Genomic DNA, 22,909 nt, shown 5'->3' with positions numbered 1-22,909 from the left:
AGAATAAGAAAAAGAGGCTTGCCTGGGCCAAGAAACATCGTCAATGGACTACTGAAGACTGGAAGAAGGTGTTATGGACTGATGAATCAAAATTTGAAATCTTCAGTTCATCACGCAGGATTTTTGTACGCCGTCGAGTAGGCGAAAGGATGGTTCCTCAGTGTGTGACAACAACTGTCAAACATGGAGGAGGAACCATGATGGTCTGGGGCTGTTTTGCTGGATCCAGGGTCAGTGATTTGTAGAGAGTGAAAGGCACCCTGAACCAAAGCGGCTACCACAGCATTTTGCAGCGCCATGCAGTACCCTCTGGTATGCGCCTAGTTGGTCAGGGGTTCATCCTACAGCAAGTATGAACATGAAGATAATGACCCAAAACATAAGTCCAAGCTTTGCCAGAACTACCTTAGCAAAAAAGAACAAGATGGTAAGCTTAAAAACATGGAGTGGCCAGCACAGTCACCAGACTTAAAGGTCCCATGGCATGAAAATTTCACTTTATGAGGTTTTTTAACATTAATATGCGTTCCCCCAGCCTGTCTATGGTCCACAATGGGTTTGAAATGGTGATAGGTGTAAACCGAGCCCTGGGTATCCTGCTCTGCCTTTGAGTAAATGAAAGCTCAAATGAGCCGTTTTGGAATCTGTTTGTTATGAGGTCATAAGGAGCAAGGTTACCTCCCCTTTCTCTGAGTTGCCTGCCCAGAGAATTTGGCCACCCCATGAGAGAGAGACATCGTGGCTTTCAAATGAGCAAAGTGGCAGTAGGTCAAGGCCACACCCCCACCCTCCACCTTGCCCCTCCCACTCTCCTCCTCAATAGCTACAGGCACAGAAATGGCACATCCTCAAAAAAGCTCATTGTGGGACTGGCTCTAGTGGCTGTAAATCTGCATCAAGGCTGAATTTCGGGAAAGAGACTTCAGATATAGTATTAGGTGACCACTAAGGTCTATAGAAAAGCATCCAAAGAGCACCATGTCATGGGACCTTTAAACCCCATTGAGCTGGTTTGGGATGAACTGGACAGAAAAGTGAAAGCAAAGCAACCTACAAGTGCCACACATTTATGGGAACTTCTGCAACAGAGTTGGGAAGAACTGTTGATTTCCATTGTAGAAAGAATGCCACGAGTGTGTTCAGCTGTTATATCTGCCAAAGGGGGCTACTTTGACGAGTCAAATATTTAGAATACATTTTGGTTTATAAATTGATTTATAATTATTAATTTCTTTTTTAACTTCAGTTATTTATTAATTTATTTGTTCTATTCTTTCATTTCAGAGTACAATAAGACATTGAACTGCATATATATATATATATATATATATATATATATATATATATATATATATATATATATTTCTTTTCTTTTCTTTTTTTTTTAGATATATATCTATATATAATAACTTTACTTCCACGTCACCACGAAGGTCACCACATGTCGAACATGTCAAACATCACTCTGCAGACAACATGAGACTTCTGACGTGGAGGAACATTCATGCAACAACTTCAGCCGGAAGCTCTCTGTTAAAAAACTGATCCACGTGACCAAATCTAGGCCAACAAGTAAAGGAGTAGTACTTTTTGTGGAAGGGAAATGAAAAACTCGATTGTGTGACAAATAAATAACACACGATTGTGTGTTGTTTGTGTATAAAGCTTTTATAAATCACTGTACTTGCACCATTTCGACTTCTGAATCATATCTATGCCACTGTCTCTACCGGATGTAAGCTTACAGCAGCATGACGTATTTGTCTGCACCTTGCTTAATGTTTGGTTCTTGATTCGAGACCCGGAAGCCAGATTGCCACCTACCTATGCTATGAAAGCACAAAAGAACCGAAAAACATTACATAAATGTTTATAATTTGTTTATAAACGACGCAATTAAAGAACCGATACACTGGATTTAACGATCAACATCACTGTAATTTACCTCCGTTATACCGTTTAGGCTGCTTGCTAGCTTGCTCTTTAGCCATCTGGCAAGATTGTCGCTTGCTAACGTAAGCAGTTGGTCACCGTTAGCAAGTTGGCAATGGCTGTGGCGCACAGAGGTTGTGTTTTGGCTGGATATTTACTCCTACTACTGCTGGCTGGGTGCAAGGCGAGAATACACTCGCTCACCCTGATGGTAAGGCGACTATCTCAAATAAGAGGTAGCTATGTTAGCTAGGGAGCTAACGTAGAGTCGCAGCTACGCTGGTTGGGCATTTTATTAGCTAGCTAGTATGCTTTAATTAGCTTTGACAGACGGTAATCCAAATGTGGTGTCGTGTTGTTGTGATAATAAAACTAGGTGTCAATAAAAGTAATACAACATAACTTCTGAGGATGATACCAGGTATAGGAGCTCATGTGCTAGCAGTATTGGAATGTAACCTACAGTAGTAACTTAAAAATGTTGTACTTTACTCGAGTATTTCCATTTTCTGTTACTTTACAATTCTGACGTTACTACACTAGCTACATTTTGGAGGCACATGTTGTGCTTTTTTTACTCCACTATATGTATTTGACAACTAAAGTTACTTTGCAGATTTAGGTTAATTTAGATTTGGATATTAATACAAAATATGAATCAACTAATACATTTTAAAGTATTATTAATGACAGTGTTAAGCTACCATAGCAGTATATCGAGTAATTAAAATGATCCACGCCTTTACCAGCTGCAACGTGAAAGTGATAGATGTGTGGTATTGCTCCCCTTACTTCACTAAAATATCTGAATACTTTTTCCACCACTGTTTGCTAGTGAACATGAGCTGCAACTGTTCAATGACTTAACCGTTCACCACAACCGCTCAGCTCTCCCACTTTTTATTTGATCTTCTTCCCAGAATGAAACTCGGTTTTCCGTCGACATCAACACCTTCGGTTTCTATGCTAACGGGACTCTGGATGTCAACCTGGTTTCTCTGCGCCTTCCAGACCAGGTGGTGAACTACAGTTCTCACCCTGTAAGAAGTTTTTGTTTTTTTGTACGTGTGTATGTTTGTGAGAGTTGATTTTACAACAGGTGGAAGGTGGAGGTTCTCAAAATGGTTATTATTGAGTAAATGAAAAGGAAGAATTGCAAGCTGAGATCAATTAATATTTGTGTTCAAGCATGAGCATAAGCTAAATATACAGCAAGGCCAGCCTTATCCTTTACATAATCCTACAGTTTACCCTGATTATCTTTCGGAATGTCTATTAAACAGCACGTGCACTTTACAGAGGGATAAAGCCAACTGGCCAGTCAATCATCATGCTGATAATGTCATCAGACCATGTGACTCATGTGATACGGAAAACATGGAATGTGATAGGAAAACAAATCTCTTAACAAGTTGTCGCATGAAGATCATAAACAGTGTAATAAAATGCGACAGTAAGGTAGTCTGCAGTTTGATATGTAGTACTTTATGTCTTCAGATGTTCCATGATTCTCATCAATGTTCAGCCTCATCACATTATTTATGGATTGGTTCACCCAACATGTGAGATATATGTGTGTTTGTTGTGTTATGTTTGTCTAAGCTACTGGATGCCTAAAATTTCCCTCGGGATGAATAAAGTATTGATCTATCTAACATGGGGGAGTAAGGCATGAATTGAGAGAACTGAATGGTTGTTGAAAGTATTAGAACAGTGTAGCAACATTGCTTCTTTTGATAAGTGAAGAATATGAATGAGCATTTGATATGAATAAATTGAATTGAATGAATAAATTAAAAACGACAATTTTTTTTTTTTCCAACAATGGCACTGATAATGGGCTGTCTACTTAGAATAAAGAGCTTCTTGGATCCGCATCCTTAATTTTTTTACTAACCCTTATGAACATTACATTATTCATCAAATATAAACATCATTAAGCCCATGTCATTTATCACTTAGCCGTTTAAGTTGGAGAATTGAGATAAACTCCATTTTATATTAAAGTTTTTGTCTCGAGTAGTCAAAGTGCACAGTGGGCGGTCAATTTATTGAAGTGATTAAGTGTTTCCAGCAGCAGTGCCAGGCCATCTAACACAACACAAGAATCACAACTACTTACTAATTTGCATTCTAGCTTGTGCCATGAATGGTTTCACCTGCAGTGTTTTGACTGCTTATTTTACTATAAAGGGAGCTATAAAATGGAGCCAGTGTTATAATATATGGGGTGTTGAACGATGACACAGTGAAATATTGTATTTATACTGGAAATAATCATTTATTTTATTATCTCTCTTTAGGTTGGTTTCAGCCTCTCCAGGTCACATTTGAATGAAGTTGTTTCCTACACAGTGAGTACATCAATTATCAATATTTCTATAGAAAATTACATTTCATTCATCATCAGTTATTTTCATACTTGTTTTAAATAGTCACACTGTTATGCTGTCAATGAAAGCTTTTGTCTAATGTCCTATGTAATAAATTGAACAAATTTAAGATACTGATGTATTACATTAAAGATATTTCAGGGTAAGTTTAGTGGTGAAATGTGAGATTGGCTGTTCAAATGTGATCATTTAACTGTTTTTTTTGTGATTTATTTATTTTCCCACAGGCAAAAGAGACAGAGCAATGCCCACTGAGTCCCACAACGTTGACCAGCACCGAGCCTCCCACAACGTTGACCAGCACCGAGCCTCTCATTCTTTTCTTTATTGATTTCAACGCACTCAGGTGTGTATGGTTCAGCATCAGTGTTCAGACGTGTGTATTGCTGTGCCCTGGCAGCCTAATCTGATCGATGACTATGCAATGTGTGTTTGTGTAGTGTCAATGTGAGAGCTATGGGTGAACAAGACAACATCTTGAGAGGAAAGCCAAAGGCTGAAGTGCCTAAAGGTCAGTGCTGCTCACACTTTACAAAATCAATCAGTGTTTTGCTTCACTTTAATATTTAAGCACCATAATGAATGAAGGAATCATTTTAAACAGACTTTACTTTGAAATATCCTGTGAGAATTTAAAAATGGCTGAATTCTAGTGATGGGTGAAGGAAGCCTCTGAAGCTTCTTCCTGATTGTGTCACGAAATGATCCGAAGCATCGAAGACAACACGGTGACATCTGGTGGTCAGTCAGCAGAAATGACAGCGACTATGAACTCGGCACAGCCAAACCAAGCTTACAACATGCAGCGTTGTGCCTGAACGCCTTCATTGAACGATAGTTCATGAACTCGTTCATATTTTGGGCGACCATGAACTGACTGGACTGTGAACTCGTTCATTCTGGTGTCTGTGAACGGCACGCTCTCTCAGTTTAACTTCGTTCAATAGGGTGCCAGATTTCTATAGAGCCTTCCAAGCGAAAACCCGGCTAAAACACACCGTAAACAGGCCTTAATATGTAGTGGAATAAACACCCAATCTGGCAACACCAGCCACCAGTGTCACACCGCCGCATGCGTCAACAAAACAAAAAGCAGCATGGAGGCAACGAAGCAGCAAGGCTTCGTATGATCATTTAAACGAGTTTTATGAGGTCGGTGAACCTGAAACGGCACATTGAACTGAAGAAACCTATGGAAAAAAAAAAAAGAACTATGAATTAACTGGAACTGAGTTCAAAATTTTGAAGTATGAACTGAACTAGTTGATTTTAAAATGTGTGAACTGAACTTTGAACTAGTTCATGTAGAAAGTGAACTTTCCCAACACTGACAACATGAACATAGGAGAGATGGAATGGACACATGCATATGGCATGACATGACTGAACTTGGATTAAACAACATGACATGACGGAATTAAAAATATAAAGCCAATGTTTGAATATAACATTATAATATACTAGAGATGCACCGATTACAACTTTCTAGGCCGATTCCAATTTTCTTTGAGTTAGGCCAGCCGATACTGATTTTAGCCGATTTCATTTTTTTCTAACCACTTTACAGCACACACAAATATTTATTTTCTATCTTTACTTTAATAGAACATTTTGCACAGAAAATAGAACATTTTATGAACAGATAATGGATCACTATAAAATAGAACTATATAAATTTCTCCTGGTGTGGGAAATTCACACACATCTAAAGTGCAATGTTAGAATCATTTCCTTCTTTTCACATCCAATATCCAGCCGAGAAAAATGTGATTTTGGTTTTTGGTGTCGTCCCTCCACGCCCTACTTTTTCCTTGTAGGTGTTGCATATTGCAAACTTGTTATCTTCTGCACACACAAATTTCCAAACAGCTGACACGTTGCAGGTTAATTCACGAGGTTCCCTACATGTGCGAGAATAGCGCCGACACGCGCTTCACACCGCGAGCGGGTACGCGCGACACACGGCGGAAAAGTTGAGAGAAAGGAAAAAGAGACCGTGCTGTCCGTGTGCGTCCATGTGTGTGTGCGTGCGTCCTTGAGAACTGTAACTCGTATAACTTATGTTGTCAGTTAATCGTAGCATTGACCGGCATGAAATCGGCATAGGTCAGACTGACCTGCCAGTCCCCGGTCATGGCCGAGCACGTGAAAACTGGCCAACTCCGGTCACCGGCCGGTCTATTGGTGCATCTCCAAATAATATAAACTACTGTGATCAGGATTTGAATGGAAGTATGTGTAATTAGGCTAAATATGGATTCAATACACTGCAGCAACAATGCTACCTTATACCGCTACGTATAATTAGGTACAGCCGTATGTAAGTAAGCCACACTCATAAACCCCCACGATGTTCCAGTAAATTGTAATGGGCCGTCGGTAAGCACGCAGCGACATGAATCCAGAAACCCTTCCGGAGTTTCAGTGACGTTTGAAGCTTCCGACGTCGTCAGTCACGTGCTTATTTCAATTCGACACAAGCTCCAACACTGTCTCGAGCCAGTGCGCTTTGCGGGAGTGATACAAGCTTCGGTGCCTCTGTGTCAAACGTCCCATCACGACTGATTTCTACCAGCATTTTGTGAAACCCAAGGAATATGACGGGGTAGTTTGGTGTGTCCTTTACCTGCATTTCTTTCTGCAGGTCTGAGGAAAACCAGAGAGGAACCTGCTAATGCTGACAATGTGCCAACTGAGAATAAACCATCAACAAATGGGGACGAGAAAGCAGATGACTCAGATAATAAGTTGAATCAGGACAAAAAGGATGATAAGTCTGTGGAGCCGAATAAAGAAGTTCAGAAAGAAGAAAAGCCGGAAGTGGGAGAAACAGAATTCCAGGTAAAAGGTGTTTGTGTGCCTGTTTCTGTTTGTGTCATCTATTCATAAAATCGGTTTCTAATCTGTATTTGCTTCTAGCTTGGGAAGATCAAACAACTGACTTTGGCTCTGGACAAAGTTAACGGCTCCTACAACTTCAGTGTAAGAACACCTTTTTCTTAACCGTTATGTGTGATGTGAACCGTGTTTTGATGTGCTTTACGGTTTGCATGACATTTGTTATCTCCGTCCCTCTTCCACAGTTCCACATGGTGGTCGGCTCGCTGGCGGAGGGTCTGTACGGCCTCAAGTTCCACTACTGTAAGAACAGGATGCCTGGAATCAAATTACCCTACTCGTTCTCTGTAAGTTGAGTGTGTTTGTGTTAGCATGCATGCATGCTCAGGTGTGTGCACGTGTTAACCTGAATATATCCTCTGCAGGTGAAAGTGACAGAGGTGAATCCCGGCGGCTTCCTGTCTGCAGCAGAAATTCCTCTGTCTCGCCTTTACATTTATATGGCTGGATTCTTCTTCACTGCTGCCATGGTCTGGGTGTACACACTCATGAAGCACAGGTACACATGCATGCTAGCACACTGACACAAATACAGTATTGTGTAGCAGGATCTTGCAGCTTCCTTATTTAAAGATGCCAAATCCCTTTTGTCAGTGTCATTATAACTACATTCTAGTGGCTTTGTGAGGCTGTACTCAAGCACAGTGTTGCTTTGACCTATATGCTAACAGCAGCATATTAACATGCTCACAATGACAATGCTAACATGCCAATGTAGTGTGTATAATGTTTATCATGTTCACTGTCTTAGTTTAGCGTGTTAAAGGGGCACTATGCAGTTTTGAGATTATAGAGCTCCCCCTACAGCTTTGCTGGCAAACTGAGGTACCACTGAGGTAGACAGCTAGTAAGCTAGCTAGTAAGCCCGTAACAGACAGCGATCATAATAAAAAACCTTTACAGACGATAGCAAACATCACAACAGGTTACAATAACAAGAAATACAAAGATTAAACACAGTTTATCCCAAAGATACTTACAAGTGCAACAGCAAGAACGCCAGGTCAGCATCAGATTCGCAGGCTTCTGTTTGGGTCAGTTCTCGCCATTCTGAAAACGCAGGTCCGATGTTTACTCGTGTCTGACTCCTCGCTCGGTCAGTCTGCCGTTTCCTTTCTCTGTTCCTCCGACAATGTTTTTCTAGCTTTCTGCTTCTTTATTTGTATTTGGACATTAGATGAAAAGTTAATGGATTCCCAAAATTATTACTGTTTACCGACAGGAACAATGTCCATTTCGTTTTGTTCAGGGGAAGGATGTTTTAACTCGTCCTTTAAGACTCCATTCCATTAAGTGTCCCAGTAAACCATGCCAGCGAGTCAGCATGCACACCGCAAGGAGCCTGGGACTAGCTCACCTAAATGGAATGCAGTTGTTTTTAAATATGAATTACAACTGTGTGTTCCCGGCTATGACGTGACATCTCATCGATCACTGTAATGGTACTATTTTAATACTATCTTTTTATTTATTTATTTATTTTTTAACAGGTACAGCGTGTTTAAGATCCATTGGCTGATGGCAGCACTGGCCTTCACCAAGGCCACATCATTGGTTTTCCATAGTGTAAGTACACCGTCACCACTGCGCAGAATATTGGCTTCTATCTCATGCTTGTATTTGACTTTTATTGTTATGTCTGTTTATTCTGTCTGTATACTGCTCGCTGTGCTCACACCTTGATTCTTTGTCTTTTATGGAATCTCTCTCTTTCTGTCTCTCTCAGATCAACTATCACTTCATCAACACTAAGGGGCATCCTATTGAAGGCTGGGCCGTCATGTATTATATCACACACCTGTAAGTATACTTTTTTTAGGATATGAAGTGTAATATAATTTAAGACTACTTTTGTTTTTACAGTTTGTATTCTATGTACTTTTCCAGGCTCAAGGGGGCACTCCTGTTCATCACACTGGTACTGATTGGCACCGGCTGGGCTTTCGTTAAATACATCCTGTCTGACAAGGAAAAGAAGATCTTCATGATTGTCATCCCTCTGCAGGTGTGTGTGTGTGCATGAGGCACAGTAGTTGTGTGGGGTTATTTACACTCAGTGAATTTGTTTTGGTGACCCACTCACGCTTTATCCTCCAGGTCTTGGCTAATGTCGCCCTCATCATCATCGAGTCTACGGAGGAAGGCTCCAGTGAATATTATCTGTGGAAGGAGATCCTTTTTCTGGTCGATCTCATCTGCTGCGGAGCCATCCTTTTCCCTGTTGTCTGGTCAGTGTGTGTGTGTGTGTGGTCTGTCTAGTTTGTATCAGTTACATTTTCCATTTTAAAAATCCATTGAAAGTTTGAATTGAGACTAGTTTTGAGAGTGATGTATAAGCGGCTGGCTGTTTCCACACAGGCTAGTTGAGATAAGAGGATCTTTATTGTAAAATTGGGCACTTTGGGAACCATATAGCATCCAAAGAGCCCCATTTTAAATGCAGATTGTAGGAAAAAGGAATAAATTTAACTTACTGACAGCAGTACGAAAGCGGTAAGGTTGCCTGAAGACCAAAAGTAATACTTGAAAGTAGGTGGTCAGAGATGCACCTTGTCCTTAATGTCTGTACCACCAGTCATAGCTAAGTTGAGCCATGGCGTAGGTTCCCCTCTTAGCAGCAAACCCACATCATTAATAGCAATAAAAACAACTGCAGTCCAATATCTCAAAGTATAAAATTACAAACTCATAGGTTGATTTCTTTTTTGCAATGAAACATTCATCTAACAAGTATTACATGGATCATGCATGCAAGTTTACCCATAATAGTAAATAACATTCTGCGTCTATGTGCAGATGTAATTGTAGTTCTCAAACATACCTGTCTTTCTAGGTCTATCCGTCACCTACAGGAGGCTTCTAGCACCGACGGCAAAGGTCAGAATACTGATCGGTAACAACCAAAATGTTTCATAAAGTTGTAGAGATTGTATTTTGTTTTTTAATTTGAATTTGGTCCATATCTTTTTCAGCAGCCATGAATTTGGAGAAGCTCAAGCTCTTCCGGCATTATTATGTCATGGTAAGAAGGAGTTCAGCTCAGCAGTATTTTTGTTCTGTCCTTGACCATCTACAAGAGCTGACCATTATTAGATTGCCAGAGAAAATAAAATTGACAGCAAACATTTAATACTGAAGTTGTTGTTGCTGATATTGCGCGCATGTTTTCTTCTATCAGGCATGTTTTTATTATATGTTGCCGAGCATTCTTCTTACAATGAATTATACTGAGTCACAACGTATGGCCACTATAGGCTTCTCATTCAGCAGAGTCATCGCAGCAGAGCCAGAACAAAACGTCTTTGCGAACAATCCCATACTGTTTGGCCTTTTTCACAATGCATACCATTGTACTTTGACACAAAGCAAGTTTTACTAAGCTTGAGCAAGATAGTAAGTGGAAGATTCAGTTTAAATTAAAAACGGCATTAGTTCAAGCACCCGACTATCAACTTTATGTAATTTTATTTTTATTTTTTTTAATTCTATTTTCTTCTTTTTAGATTGTGTGTTATATCTACTTTACAAGGATCATAGTCATTCTGCTTAAGGTCACTATGCCTTTCCAGTGGCAGTGGTTGTATGAGGTAAGAAAACCGACAATGTACAATAACAATCTGACTTTATTACTTTTAATGAGTGCTTGTAAGATCAAAGACCACCTGTACCTTGCGCTGACTCAATAAATACCTGGAAGTTGTACTTGGATGTATGCCAGGACTACGTTTGCAAACACATTACGTGTTCACAGCCCTTTATTAATCAGCAAATAATTAGGAACACCAGATGATAGGATGTTGGAGGGAGAAAATGTTTTAGGCTTCACTGATTAAGATAAACTATATTGTCCCGAAGGAAATTTGTCTTGTGTAAAAAGTGCTGACAACAGCTGCGTGCAAACTCTGCATGCATTAAATATCACTCAGTTTGTAACAGTAGACCGTACAGTACAATACATAACAAGACAACAATGTACTTTAGGACAGGAAAATAAAATGGAGATTGTCCACTTGGTTGAGAAGAGATTGCAGAGGCCCTGATATTATTATTGCACATGCCCTATTATGAAATAAAATACATGTAATAAAAGGAATTGCACTAGATAAAAGAATGAGGATTACAAAAGAAATCATGCAACCTTTTGTATATCAATTTAAGAATAAGTAACTGCAGAGGGAATTCATGTTTAAATGGTCTGTTGCAAGCAATAGGGAGAACGCTAGAAGCTGTTAGCTAGAAGCTATTGGCATCTGTTGAACTTCAGGTTAACTGTGAGCAGTATTCTTCTTGATCATTGATGCCCATGTTTTAATATTTGTCTACCATGTGTCATTAAACACACACACCCTCTCATGTTCCTTCAGTTTCTGGTGGAGGTGTCTACTCTGATCTTCTTTGTGTTGACGGGCTACAAGTTCAGACCAGCGTCCAACAACCCCTACCTTCAGCTTCCCCTGGATGAGGAGGACGTAGAGATGGATGAAGTGTAAGCACACGTCTTACCCGTTTTTACTCCCTTTATGGCACGTTTTAAGGCTTATGGCACTACATGTCTTAAACATTGTCTAAACAGGCTGTAGTGAAAGTAAAATGGCTTCCTTTTTATATAGCAGCGTATAACTATATATAGCAGTATTCACTCTGAGAATAAGGCAGAATAAGGCTTTTTTTATTTGCAAACTTGAGGTACAAAGGATTGATCCAAGTTAAAATGTTCTTTATTTGAAGTGCTGTTGCTCCTCTCTGTTTCTCCCTGTGTCCAGAATGACTGAGTCAGGTGCACTGGAGGGCATTTCCAAAGTCCAGAAAACCTGTAACGGACGCGAGCACCAGAAAGAGTCCACCTTGTGAGTGGGAAGCGGCATCTTTGGGGGGGGGGAGACCCACTAAACATCCCCAGGCCAGCTTGTACAAAGGGGTGCACACGGACCAAGGCTCCCCACCCCCAGTGACGGCTTTCCTTTTGAAACTCTTAGAGTGGTTGCAGCGGTCGTGTCCACTGTCTGGCTATGCAAAAAAAAGAAAAAGAAAAAAAGACTTGACTTTGTTGGACGCTCTCCATTCCCTCGGAACACTCCACCCAGAAACTCTGTAAGGTTTCAGAAGGAGACGAGCTCCTGTCACATGGGTGAAAACATGGAAAGGAGCTCTGATGTTATTTAGTTTTTATTTCTCTCTCTCTCTCTCTCTCTCTCTCTCTCTCTCTCTCTCTCTCTCTCTCTCTCTTTCTTTCTTTCTTTCTTTCTTTCTTTCTTTCTTTCTTTCTTTCTTTCTTTCTTTCTTTCTTTCTTTCTTTCTCTCTCTCTCTCTCTCTCTCTCTCTCTTTGTTGTTTCTTTCTCTCCAAAGATAATTATCATTTTACAGAAAGACTTGCTTTTGGGTGTGTTTATATCTGCTATTTAAAAAGGTACTTCTGCGAGCCTCTTAGTTTTACCTTTTTCTGTGTGGTGTGAGTACACGTGTGTGAATTTGAGAAAACACAAGGTTTAACACCAATTGTTTTTGGTTTTTTTTCTTCCCTTTGGAGACAATAGCCCGTACTCAGGTAAAAGGCTAATTGGTATAAAATTTAAGCAACAATCTTAACATGTTTCTTCTTCCCACTATTAAAGGAGTCAGTAATGGCCCATCAGTCGTTACAAATTACATATTCATCACCACACACAGTACAGTATATGTTACTATTTTCCCCATATATATATATATATATATATATATATATATATATATATATATATATATATATATATAATATATATACATTGAAATATATGGAGGAGGTTGTATATTTCAATATATTCACTTATTGCATATTGAAATTTTTTGATTTCAGTATTATTGTTTATGTTGGAGAGGTAAGTCCGTCACATGGACTGCTGCTGTAATTTAGTGCTTTAGTGGTTGAGGTCAACTCCCTTCTCTGTGAATTAAGCCCGGATAGTGACACGTGGGTCTCTTAGTGGTTGTTGGTTCAGTCTCTATTTATATAGCCAGAGCAGTGGTCCTATTTGTGTTCAATGACGGCCTTGCTTTATTTTTATTTTTATTTCTTTTGGGCAACGCTGTGCCGATCTGGGCAAAGGAGTGACCCAACTGATCATTTTTGAATTTGTCTGCTTTTGATTTTACCTTCTCGCTCTTGATGTGAAGTTTATTTTATTAATTATTGATGACCTATTGGTGAAGGATCAGGAAACGTGTGCGGCCGGACAGGTTAGACGGCCATTTGTAAATAATTTACAGAGACTGTTGCTACAAAAGGAGGCACAAGACATGACATAAGAACTGCATAGACGTTTTATAGACAGGGATTCGGACAGTAATGACAAAGGTTCAGTTTGAATGAGATGTTTTGTGTTCCCTTATTAGACGGAGGGGAGGAGTAAATATGAGGAATGAAGGATAGACTACTGCGATTTAACCACAGACACTCCTGTACACGTATGGCAGAGCTACACAGGGTTTACCAAAGGGGTCTCCAGGCTCTCGCGTCGTGTACCCGGGCGGACTGGCATTAACAGTTAGTAAACAGCTGAGCAGAAAAGGTTTTGTGCTTGTTACAGAGGGCTGTTTGATGGTTGTATGAACTGTCACAATAAAGCTGGTGTCCTGGAAAGGTCTCAAACAAAGCTGTTGCGTGTATGTCTTTAAGCAATGTTTTTTTTTTTTTGCGGAAAACTAGCAATGTAATATTTCATTTCCATAAATATGTGGAATGTATTAAAGAAGAGCAGTCAATCAATGCAACAAAGGCCAATACATTCTAGTTTTAGTCTAGCTTGACAAGCCAGACCCACATAAATCAATGTGCTGCCACTAGGGTGCGTCTAGATTTCTAGGCTAGTTTTAGTCACTAATATGGCTCAAAATTAAAAATAAATAAATAAATAAACTGCATAATTCTATATCCCATAATGCATTTTTATAACAACTTTTTGTTCAGCCCACTTTGCCTGGTATATGTCCTTGTTATTCAAGCTCAACACCCCCAGTTTTTAACACAGGCTTTTCATTAAAGAATCAATCTCAATACCAATTATTCTTTTATGTCTTCACAGGTGGTAGGCCTACCTCCCAAAATAAGTCAACTAATTTTGGTGTGTAAACACAGTTGACTTGGGTACCCCTTAAAGAGACAGTATGTCTAAGTTCACACCTTTTTCACACCTTGTTTTTATAGTCCAATATCACAAATCACTAACTTGCCACAAGGGCTTTACACTCTGTACAGCATATGACACCCTCTGTACTGAGACCCTCGATTAAGAAAAGGAAAACCTCCCAAAAAACAACTATTTAACAGTTGTTTTCCCTAAGATTTCTTTCTTTCCTTGAAGAGGGATCCTTCTCCCAGGACAGACATGTGATACATGCCTGTGTACAGAATGGACCAATATGATCAAATTACAGTAGACAATCAGGATGACAAAATCCCCAAAGATGTATGAATGAATGTGTTCATTAAATATTTAGCCCTACACCAAAGTTTACTAATTGATTTCTAAATAAATGGTAATACAATCCGAAAATCTTTCAGACAAAAATTTCAAATATGCATAATGTTTTACTTTAGAACTAGAATGTGCCAACGGGTGGCTTGTCCCTTTTAAAGGCAGCTTTTTGTTATAGAGCGTGCATCTCCCATTATAACTCAAAATGTTGCTCAATTTTGCTATATTGTCTAAACTATGCAAAAAATACTGCGGACCTTAAACAGCCCACACCGGGACTTGCTCATCTCCATCCTCTCATGTTTGAACATATAGGAAGGATTAATGATGGCCGACTCTAGTGCAGACTTCCTAATGCCACTGCTGCAGCGCTGGAGGTGAACTCGCGGTATACCAAACAGGCTCATAGCATGCATGTGTGTCTAGTGTTGGTCCATTAGTTTGCAGGCTGGTGCCAGCTCAGCCCCTCCCTTCCTGCGAGCTTAAAGGCGGACGCTGGTCCTCGCTGCAGTCTGCAGTAAACTGAGCGGAGCCTTCAGAGTGCAGCAGACTGCAGACTCCATCACACTCCACCTCCTCCTCCTCCTCTTCTTCCCCGCGCTGCCATGGCAGGTGGAAAGGACACACACGGGGCCGGGACAATGTGAGTATCAGCCCTCATATTTTTCGAGTTTGAAATCAAATTCGCTCAGGTAGATTTGGAGAAATTTCTTCAGGAATGTTTGTCCATATAGCTGATGTCTGTATGAGCGACTTTTCTGCAGCGTCATGCACAGGTAAAGTTGATTTTTGCGTCATTGTTGGTCGGTTGTGCGTGCATTGAAATTACATATTAGTTTTTGTTTTTTTTGCTTAATATTGAACATGCTGCTGTAGGCTAACATACATGCTGCAGTAGATGTATATAAAAAGTGAACCGGTAATTGTATTTTGAGATAATTCACCCCGACCTTAAATAACCTTATTTCTTGGCTTTTTAAATCCGGTGTTTGGTTCAATTTAACAGTCAAAAGGGGTTATGCTGAAGGGGTATAATGAGCTACCGAAGGCTGTTTGTCCTTGACCTCAAAACGCCTTTGGTTTGGAGAAAGCCGAGCCTGATGATGCAGCAGATCTCTCCCTCTCTCTCTCTCCTCTTTGCGTCGCTCAGAGCAGAAACGTGTCCCATTTCATCTCTGCAGTGCAAACGCCGGAATGCAGCACACGGACTGACTCAGCCTACATCCACAAAGCCTTTTACAATCTGCTAATGGAAAATTATCCTCTGGCATTTTCATTCATTTTTTAGACTAGATGTCTATCCCGTTCTTCATTGAAAAATATCAGCACTATTAACATAAAAACATACTTAATGTAGCAATAGTAAAAGTACTCATTATGTAGAATGGCCCATTTATGATTAATAGATTATAGACTATTATTGGATTATAATTATTGATTGCATTAATAATGTGTAACCATGATTTTTGTTGATGCCGGTAGCTAATTTCAGCTACTTTATAGACTGTAGCTTAATCAATAATCATCATAATGTATTAGTTAATGTAAAGTTTGTATTAAACTGAATCTGCAAAGCAACTACAGTTATTAAATAAATGTTGTGGAGTAAAAAGTACAAAATTGCCATCCCAAATGTTGTGCAGTCAGAAGTATAAAGTATCATAAAATGGAAATAATCCACCCCTGGTCGATTCTCTATTATACTATAGGAGCGTTTGACATTAAGTATAATGTGTACTTGTGTCCTTCCTCAGGGCTTTCATCTCAGCCTTGGCGTTTTTGGCTCTAGTGGTCTCTGCTGAAGGAAGTGTTGGGTAAGTGGATGGTTTTAGATAAATGTAGCCTATGCATGGCCAAAAGTGACTAATTATCAAAAATCAAGGGTCTAAGGATAGATGGTGTCGTATGCTGTACAGATTGTAAAGCCCCTTGAGGAAAATTTGTGATGATGGGCTATAAAAAGTGACATCAATTTTTTCCCCTTGCCACATTGGGAGGAATTTGGACGTCATTATCTTGCTTAAGAAACAGTTTGACATGTAAACAGAGTGGGTTGGCCATTAATCCTATGATCCATGATTACTCCTAACAGCTGAGTTACAGGCACGCTTCAATCTGCTGCTAAAACAGCCTCCGCTCTTCTAGGAAGGCTTTTAACAAGATTTTTCAACCTGCAGTGGCATTTTTCCTCATTCAGCCTTCAACAAGAGCATTAGTCGGGTTGGGCACTAATACAGTTACCTAGATTTTACTTTTAACAAACAAGGCCTTACATTTTCATGCCCTTCTCTATTAAATGAGTTGTTGGTTAGACACTTAATTCTCTGTATTTTAATGTATAGTCATGTAACGTCTGTTTTGAAAAATGCTATGTGAATAAAGTTTGCTTGCTTGCTTGCTTGCTTGCTTGCTGCTGATGCTGGGTGATACGGCCTGACTCCAGAGGTTTGGGGTCAGAGCTCTGTGCAGGCCATTCAAGTTGTTCCACACCAAACTTATAAAAACCTTTCTTTATGGACCAAACTGTTGCCACAAAGCATAAAAATCAGCCTCAGACCAAACAACCCTGTCCACATTCTTTTGCCCAAATAATGTAGAAAAATAATAAAATTAATTCTATTAACACTCTGTGTCACTGGAAATAGTTACCGAAGAATTGACAAAATCACTGGAGTTGTTTATTTACGCTTGTTTTACTTGCACAAGCAGAGTCAGTTTACAGCACTCAGTGTAAGTACAGAAAATGACTGACGAGTGGTCTCAACCGTGGCTTTTTAAAGGAGTAGGGAGTCAAGTTAGTTAAACGGTTCACACAATCAGTAGATTTCTTCTTATCTTTGGCCAGGCTCAGCATCTCCTCCGCATGCATCCTGTGCTTTTGCAAGGTCAGTGGCTCCCATGAGTAAGCATCATTTTTCTAACACTCTGTTACAGACCGAGTACCAACACCAGCTATTGCACCGAGTCAAAGGAATGTCTGGAATATCAGCTGGTCTGCAAAACAGATGAATATGAGGTAAGTGAACCTCCAGTCAAACAGCACATATACCTTCCCATCAAGCTGTTACTTCTGAGACAATTATGTGTGTGTGTGTGTGTGTGTGTGTGTGTGTGTGTGTGTGTGTGTGTGTGTGTGTGTGTGTGTGTGTGTGTGTGTGTGTGTGTGTGTGTGTGTGTGTGTGTGTGTGTGTGTGTGTGTGTGTGTGTGTGTGTGTGTGTGTGTGTGTGTGTGTGTGCGTGCGTGCGTGTGTGCGTGTGTGTGTGTGTGTGTGTGTGTGTGTGTGTGTTCAGGTGCGTCACTACAGCCCCACTCGCTGGGTTACAACAGATGCTGAAGCCTATTTTATGGGCGTAGGTGCAGCAATGGCTTTCAGGAGACTGTTCCAGTACATCACTGGAACCAATGAAGAAGGTAAGGACAGGACAGAGGCATCAGCATTCAGAAGTGTATTCAAAAGTGTATTCAAAAGTGTGGTGTGTGTGTGTGTGTGTGTGTGTGGGCAGGCATCCAGATGGAGATGACCGCCCCTGTCCTGGTCAAGATCCCAGAAGAAACCAAGATGTGGGAGCCGGCTATCTACTCGCTCAACTTCCCACTGCCGGCAGCCTATCAGGAGAAGCCACCTGCGCCCACCAATGAAAAGGTGAGCTGACACGGGGTGAGGGCTGTGGGAGGAAAAAGCCTTTAGGTGCAGGGTGAGGCAGTTTTTCTTTTCCGGTGTTGGTGAGTCATGCGGTGAAATGCTTTTATCCTCCCAGTATCTGTGTGTAATTTGACCGTTGATTTAAGATCGATAGATGGATGGGTGTGCAGTATTTAGTGCAGCTTTCACTCGCTCAGCAGAATAGAAATAGATGATGCTGGCTTATGATGGCATCGGTGCTGCTGTCCTTTATCTGTCTGTGCAAATGTACATTTGATTCATCTGAAATTGGCTGTATATATCTACAAAATCAATTAATTCTTACTTATTGTCTAATCATGTTTCTGTATTGTGCCTCCTGTACTGGCTATGACAGACTAACTTTTACAGAACAGAACATATTGTCATGATTAGCCATAATTATAGACTAACCTATAAAATAATTACACCAATAGTTCATAACATGTTCATGTTTCAGCTCAACGACTGACATTCATCTGATGTATCTTATATTTCTTTTAAGTCGTTAAGTCATCACACACCTTTACAAAATTTAAGGAAATAGTTTTTTTCATCCAGAGTTTTTGTTCAAGATAATGGTTTTGATCAGTTTGCTTATGTTCAAACTCTTATCACCTTCTCTCTATACAATTATCACAAATAACATTAAGAATTCACATCTTGATTCGGCCCATTTAGAATTATATTTTCATTATATGTCATATATACAAAATCGGAATAATTTGATCTCCCTGTACTTTTCTGACATTTTTAAGATTGTCTCACACTCTCACAATAAAAATCTGTTTCTTTCTTTTCAAACGTGCAACAATAAGAGCTACGTGATGTCTTAAAGCTATAGTGCGTAGTTTCTGTCTCCCCCATGAGGAGATCTAAGTAATGACAACACCACTGTTGCATCCACATGACACAAGCCTTCCGTAAGCGTTATTATGGAACCCGCGCAACTTCTAGGCAAGACCCGCCCTTCAGTAGCATTTACATACTACTACTGGCCAGGCGTCCATGCTTTCGCAAGGTAACATAACCCGATTTGTCCAGGTCCTATCCCCTGACCAATCGGCTATCCTAACCTTAAGCACTTGAGGTCAATGCCTATCCCCAACCAATCGGCCGGCTTCGTAGAGCAGGACTTTCCTAGAAGTTACGTGGGATCCATAATAACGCCTTACGTAATCGCGCACCACCCCCACCCCTCCTTCACGCAGTTGCTAGTAGCCAAGGAGGACACGGAGGAATAAAAAAAATATGATGGACTCTTCAGAAGAGGTAATCAACTTCACTCCAGTTTCTGCGCAGGAAAGTCACCGGACGACAACAATTTCTAAACCGCCACAATGAGAAATACAGAGAGAGTTGTGTGGAGGTGCTAGTCTTATTAGTTTTTTATCAACTCATTTGGCAATGGCTTGAATGTAACGGATGTTCATTAATATAAAAAAAAGTAAAGCTTTAAGCTGCAATTCTACTATTAGCCATTGGATACTGGCTCTAAAAATCTCCACTGTATTGATTTTCTTTTTAATGCTTGATTACAAAGTGTCTTTTTCCAGGATCTCAATATTTAATTTGACCTATTCTGATGTGTCTTTGCTTTAAACTCTGCATGTGTGTTGTTATCTATGTATTTGGAGCAGTATTTTATGCTGCCTTGCTTTTTCTCTGCCTATATGCCTTTCTGTCGGTCTACTGTGATACATCATGGGTCAATGTTTGACTGCTAATGTTGCATCTGTGTCTCCTGCACAGCTGTATTTCACCGAGATGCCAGAGATGGATGTCTATGTGAGGAGTTATGGAGGCTGGATGCTGTCAGTCACCTCCAGGCTTCACGCTCACCTGCTGACTAAAGAACTGGGGAGAGTTCGAGCCTCCTACAACCACAGTTACCACTATGGAGTCGGCTATGACAGGTATCACACATGTCCACCAATACGTTACCATTTGAAATATTCTTCTTGTTTAATGGGAATCGACTATTTCTTTAATATTGTCCTCCAAGTTTTGAACATATATTTGGACATCCCCTACCAATTTTTTTTTTGACATTCTGTATCATTTTCCTATAATTGCCTACCAAATTATTTTAGGTTAGGTGTGGCCTAATTGACATAAAGGGCCATAACTCTTAAACTCATTGCAATTGCAACCATGTTTAAATGACAAGTGCACAAATCTACTCTGAGCATTCCTGTAAAATGTAACGGGTGCAACACCACGATAAACTTAAATAGTCACAACTGAGTTAACTTGTAATACTGTCTTTCAGGGAGCTCATATTCCAGAGCAGGATTTATTTATATTCCTAAAATTGCCCTCAGCCAATCAGCATAACTGTCGCTATGTGTATTTTGAAATTACAAATTTCTATGATTAAAGTAACCTGTGTGTGTGTGTGTGTGTGTGTGTGTGTGTGTGTGTGTGTGTGTGTGTGTGTGTGTGCGCGTGCGTGCGTGTGTGTGTAGTCCCTTGAAGCTGTTGAACAGGCATAATGAGGTGTGGTATGTGGCCGAAGGGGAGCCAGTTTGCACAGATCCACAGGAGCCGACCCCTGCGCACACACCCCGGCCGACTCAGACCAACTCCCCCCCAGACTCTCCGTCTGACCCTCTCCCACACATGCTCTCTGATTCTCCCGCACTCCCTCCCTCCAACCTATCCTCATATGCCAGATCCAACTCTTCTTCACAAACGCCCTCTGACACACCATCTCTCCCCCCATCTAATGCTCCACCTAGTCCTTCATCCAACCTGCCCGCTGACGCCACATTCAGCCATCCCCCCACCTCCTCCCAGATCCTGCTGGACCCGACCACCAACTCTTCCACCCCCGCCGCTGTGAACCCGTCCCTGGAGCCCCAGTCTGATGCCGCCCTGTGGAACAGCACAGCCCACAGCTCTCTGGATACACAAGCTGACAGTAACCCTGTGACCGAGCCAGACAACGCTCATTAGCAACAGTCACATTTGATTTGAGCAGCTATTCCACGTATACTAACATGGAAGTTAAATAGAATAGAAGCAGTGGAGGTGTTGCAGAAAAATGAGTGAAAGTGTGTGATAGACAGACAAGCTGTTATCTTCCTCCTTAGTCTCTCTATCCCTGTGTATTACACTTACTCCTTCTTATGGCACTTAGTGTTTAGCTATATGTTCGATCACAGCTTTGCACCTGCAGCTTTCTGTATCAGCAAACACAAGCCTGTCCACTTTGTCGTTTTGAGCTTATCATACAGCTGCATTATTGAATTAAGTAGATGTATGTATTAGTTAGAAAGTTAGAATTCAAGGTTATCGTGTTGATTGACCCAGCTAAAGTGGAAGGCAGGGATAGATGCCGTTTAACATCGGTTTAATCCAAAAAATAACTCGGAGGAAACTAAACAATCATAGTGTGTTAGTATGATGCTGTAATTACTGATTTCTTTTGTGCCACTATATATTTACAGCCATAACATCCTACAAAATTCTTCTCTCTGTTTAGAGTCACGTCAGTTAATTTCATGATATTTGTGGCAACATATTGGTGAATCATTATAAATTCAGTGTGCACATGCATTGGGATCTTTGGTGTGGCCTTAAACCTAAGTGCTAATACTTTATAGCTCTATATAATAGTAGTTTATGAAGTTTTGTTTAACTTGGGATCAAAACGTTTTTCCAAGTATCCCAGCTCAAAAGTGCCTGTAAATTGAATGGCCTTATGTTTTGCCAATTTGCCATCTCAGTATTTTTAAATGATTACAATTCATTTAACCAATTTGATTAGATTTTTTTGGGCTACTAGAATTCAATGAACATATTTACAAGAATAAAAACTTGGATTATGACACAAGGGTTATTAATAAGAGAGTATGCTATGTACCAGAAAGTGGCTTGTTGATAGATCTTCCCTTAATTTCACTGTCAAAAGTTCAGCAATAAAAATAATTTACATATTTTAGCATCTTTAAATATCAGTAAGTCTAATCCACACAAGACAATTCTAAACCTATGTGTAAAAATTTAATATTTACCAAGATTGATTTTTATTCCTGCTTACTTAGACCAAAATGTCTCATTAATTAAGTCGGGGTTGACCATTACCTAACCCTAATAAGTAGAAATGTGAAGAAGAAAAAGATGGCAAGAATATCTAAACAATGCTGGATTCATACACTTTCCAAATGTTATATGAGGTAGGAAATACGTTCACCATGTTTGTCAGGCTTCAAGGATGTAAACAAAGGGTTTTGGTAAGAGATGTTTGATGTTAACAAAACATGTTAGTTTCCAAAGGAAATCCCACAGGGTACCTTTAACTTAACTTAGTTTTTGCACACAGTACAAAGTAAGGCCCTTACTCAATTCTGCCCAAATGACTTTTCTGTGTATCTATACCTAGAAAATCAGTCCACAACAATCCCTTATCTTAATCTAGACAGGAAGGACTGCCCCAAAGATCCCAAAGAATCACGCCTGATAAACCAATGCAATACAAGTTACATCAGTTAATAAATCTATCTATCTGTCTCTGAGCTACAAACTGTGTTTTCTGAGGAAGGTGCAATAAAAAAACCATAAACTCTT

At 40.1% G+C, this 22,909-nt stretch overlaps 2 protein-coding genes across 3 annotated transcripts; both read left to right on the top strand.

The window, feature by feature from the left end:
* The first annotated feature begins 1,752 nt into the window (after positions 1-1,752).
* gpr108 (G protein-coupled receptor 108) lies at positions 1,753-12,451 on the top strand. Of its 2 annotated transcripts, none has more exons than XM_028598484.1 (18): positions 1,753-2,143; positions 2,853-2,972; positions 4,236-4,286; positions 4,553-4,671; positions 4,766-4,836; positions 6,970-7,166; positions 7,245-7,307; positions 7,409-7,510; positions 7,589-7,722; positions 8,714-8,789; positions 8,950-9,023; positions 9,111-9,228; positions 9,321-9,451; positions 10,057-10,100; positions 10,199-10,245; positions 10,727-10,810; positions 11,588-11,709; positions 11,987-12,451. In XM_028598484.1, exons 1-18 carry the CDS (start codon positions 2,048-2,050, stop codon positions 12,072-12,074), a joined length of 1,737 nt encoding a protein of 578 aa, XP_028454285.1. In that variant the 5' UTR covers positions 1,753-2,047; the 3' UTR covers positions 12,075-12,451. The 2 variants fall into 2 exon arrangements, with proteins under 2 accessions (XP_028454285.1, XP_028454281.1); XM_028598480.1 differs by having other exon boundaries at positions 10,196-10,245.
* Positions 12,452-15,067: 2,616 nt separating this feature from the next.
* On the top strand, positions 15,068-22,909 carry soul5l (heme-binding protein soul5, like). Its single transcript, XM_028598842.1, has 7 exons — positions 15,068-15,318; positions 16,430-16,489; positions 17,610-17,691; positions 17,967-18,087; positions 18,180-18,319; positions 20,090-20,253; positions 20,806-22,909. The coding sequence occupies exons 1-7, from the start codon at positions 15,281-15,283 to the stop codon at positions 21,293-21,295; spliced, it is 1,095 nt and encodes a 364-aa protein (XP_028454643.1). The 5' UTR covers positions 15,068-15,280; the 3' UTR covers positions 21,296-22,909.

The sequence above is a fragment of the Perca flavescens genome, chromosome 2 (genome assembly GCF_004354835.1).
Source record: "Perca flavescens isolate YP-PL-M2 chromosome 2, PFLA_1.0, whole genome shotgun sequence".
Lineage (NCBI taxonomy): Eukaryota > Metazoa > Chordata > Actinopteri > Perciformes > Percidae > Perca > Perca flavescens.
Note: the sequence above shows the minus strand (reverse complement) of the source record. Positions and strands in the feature narration are given on the sequence as shown.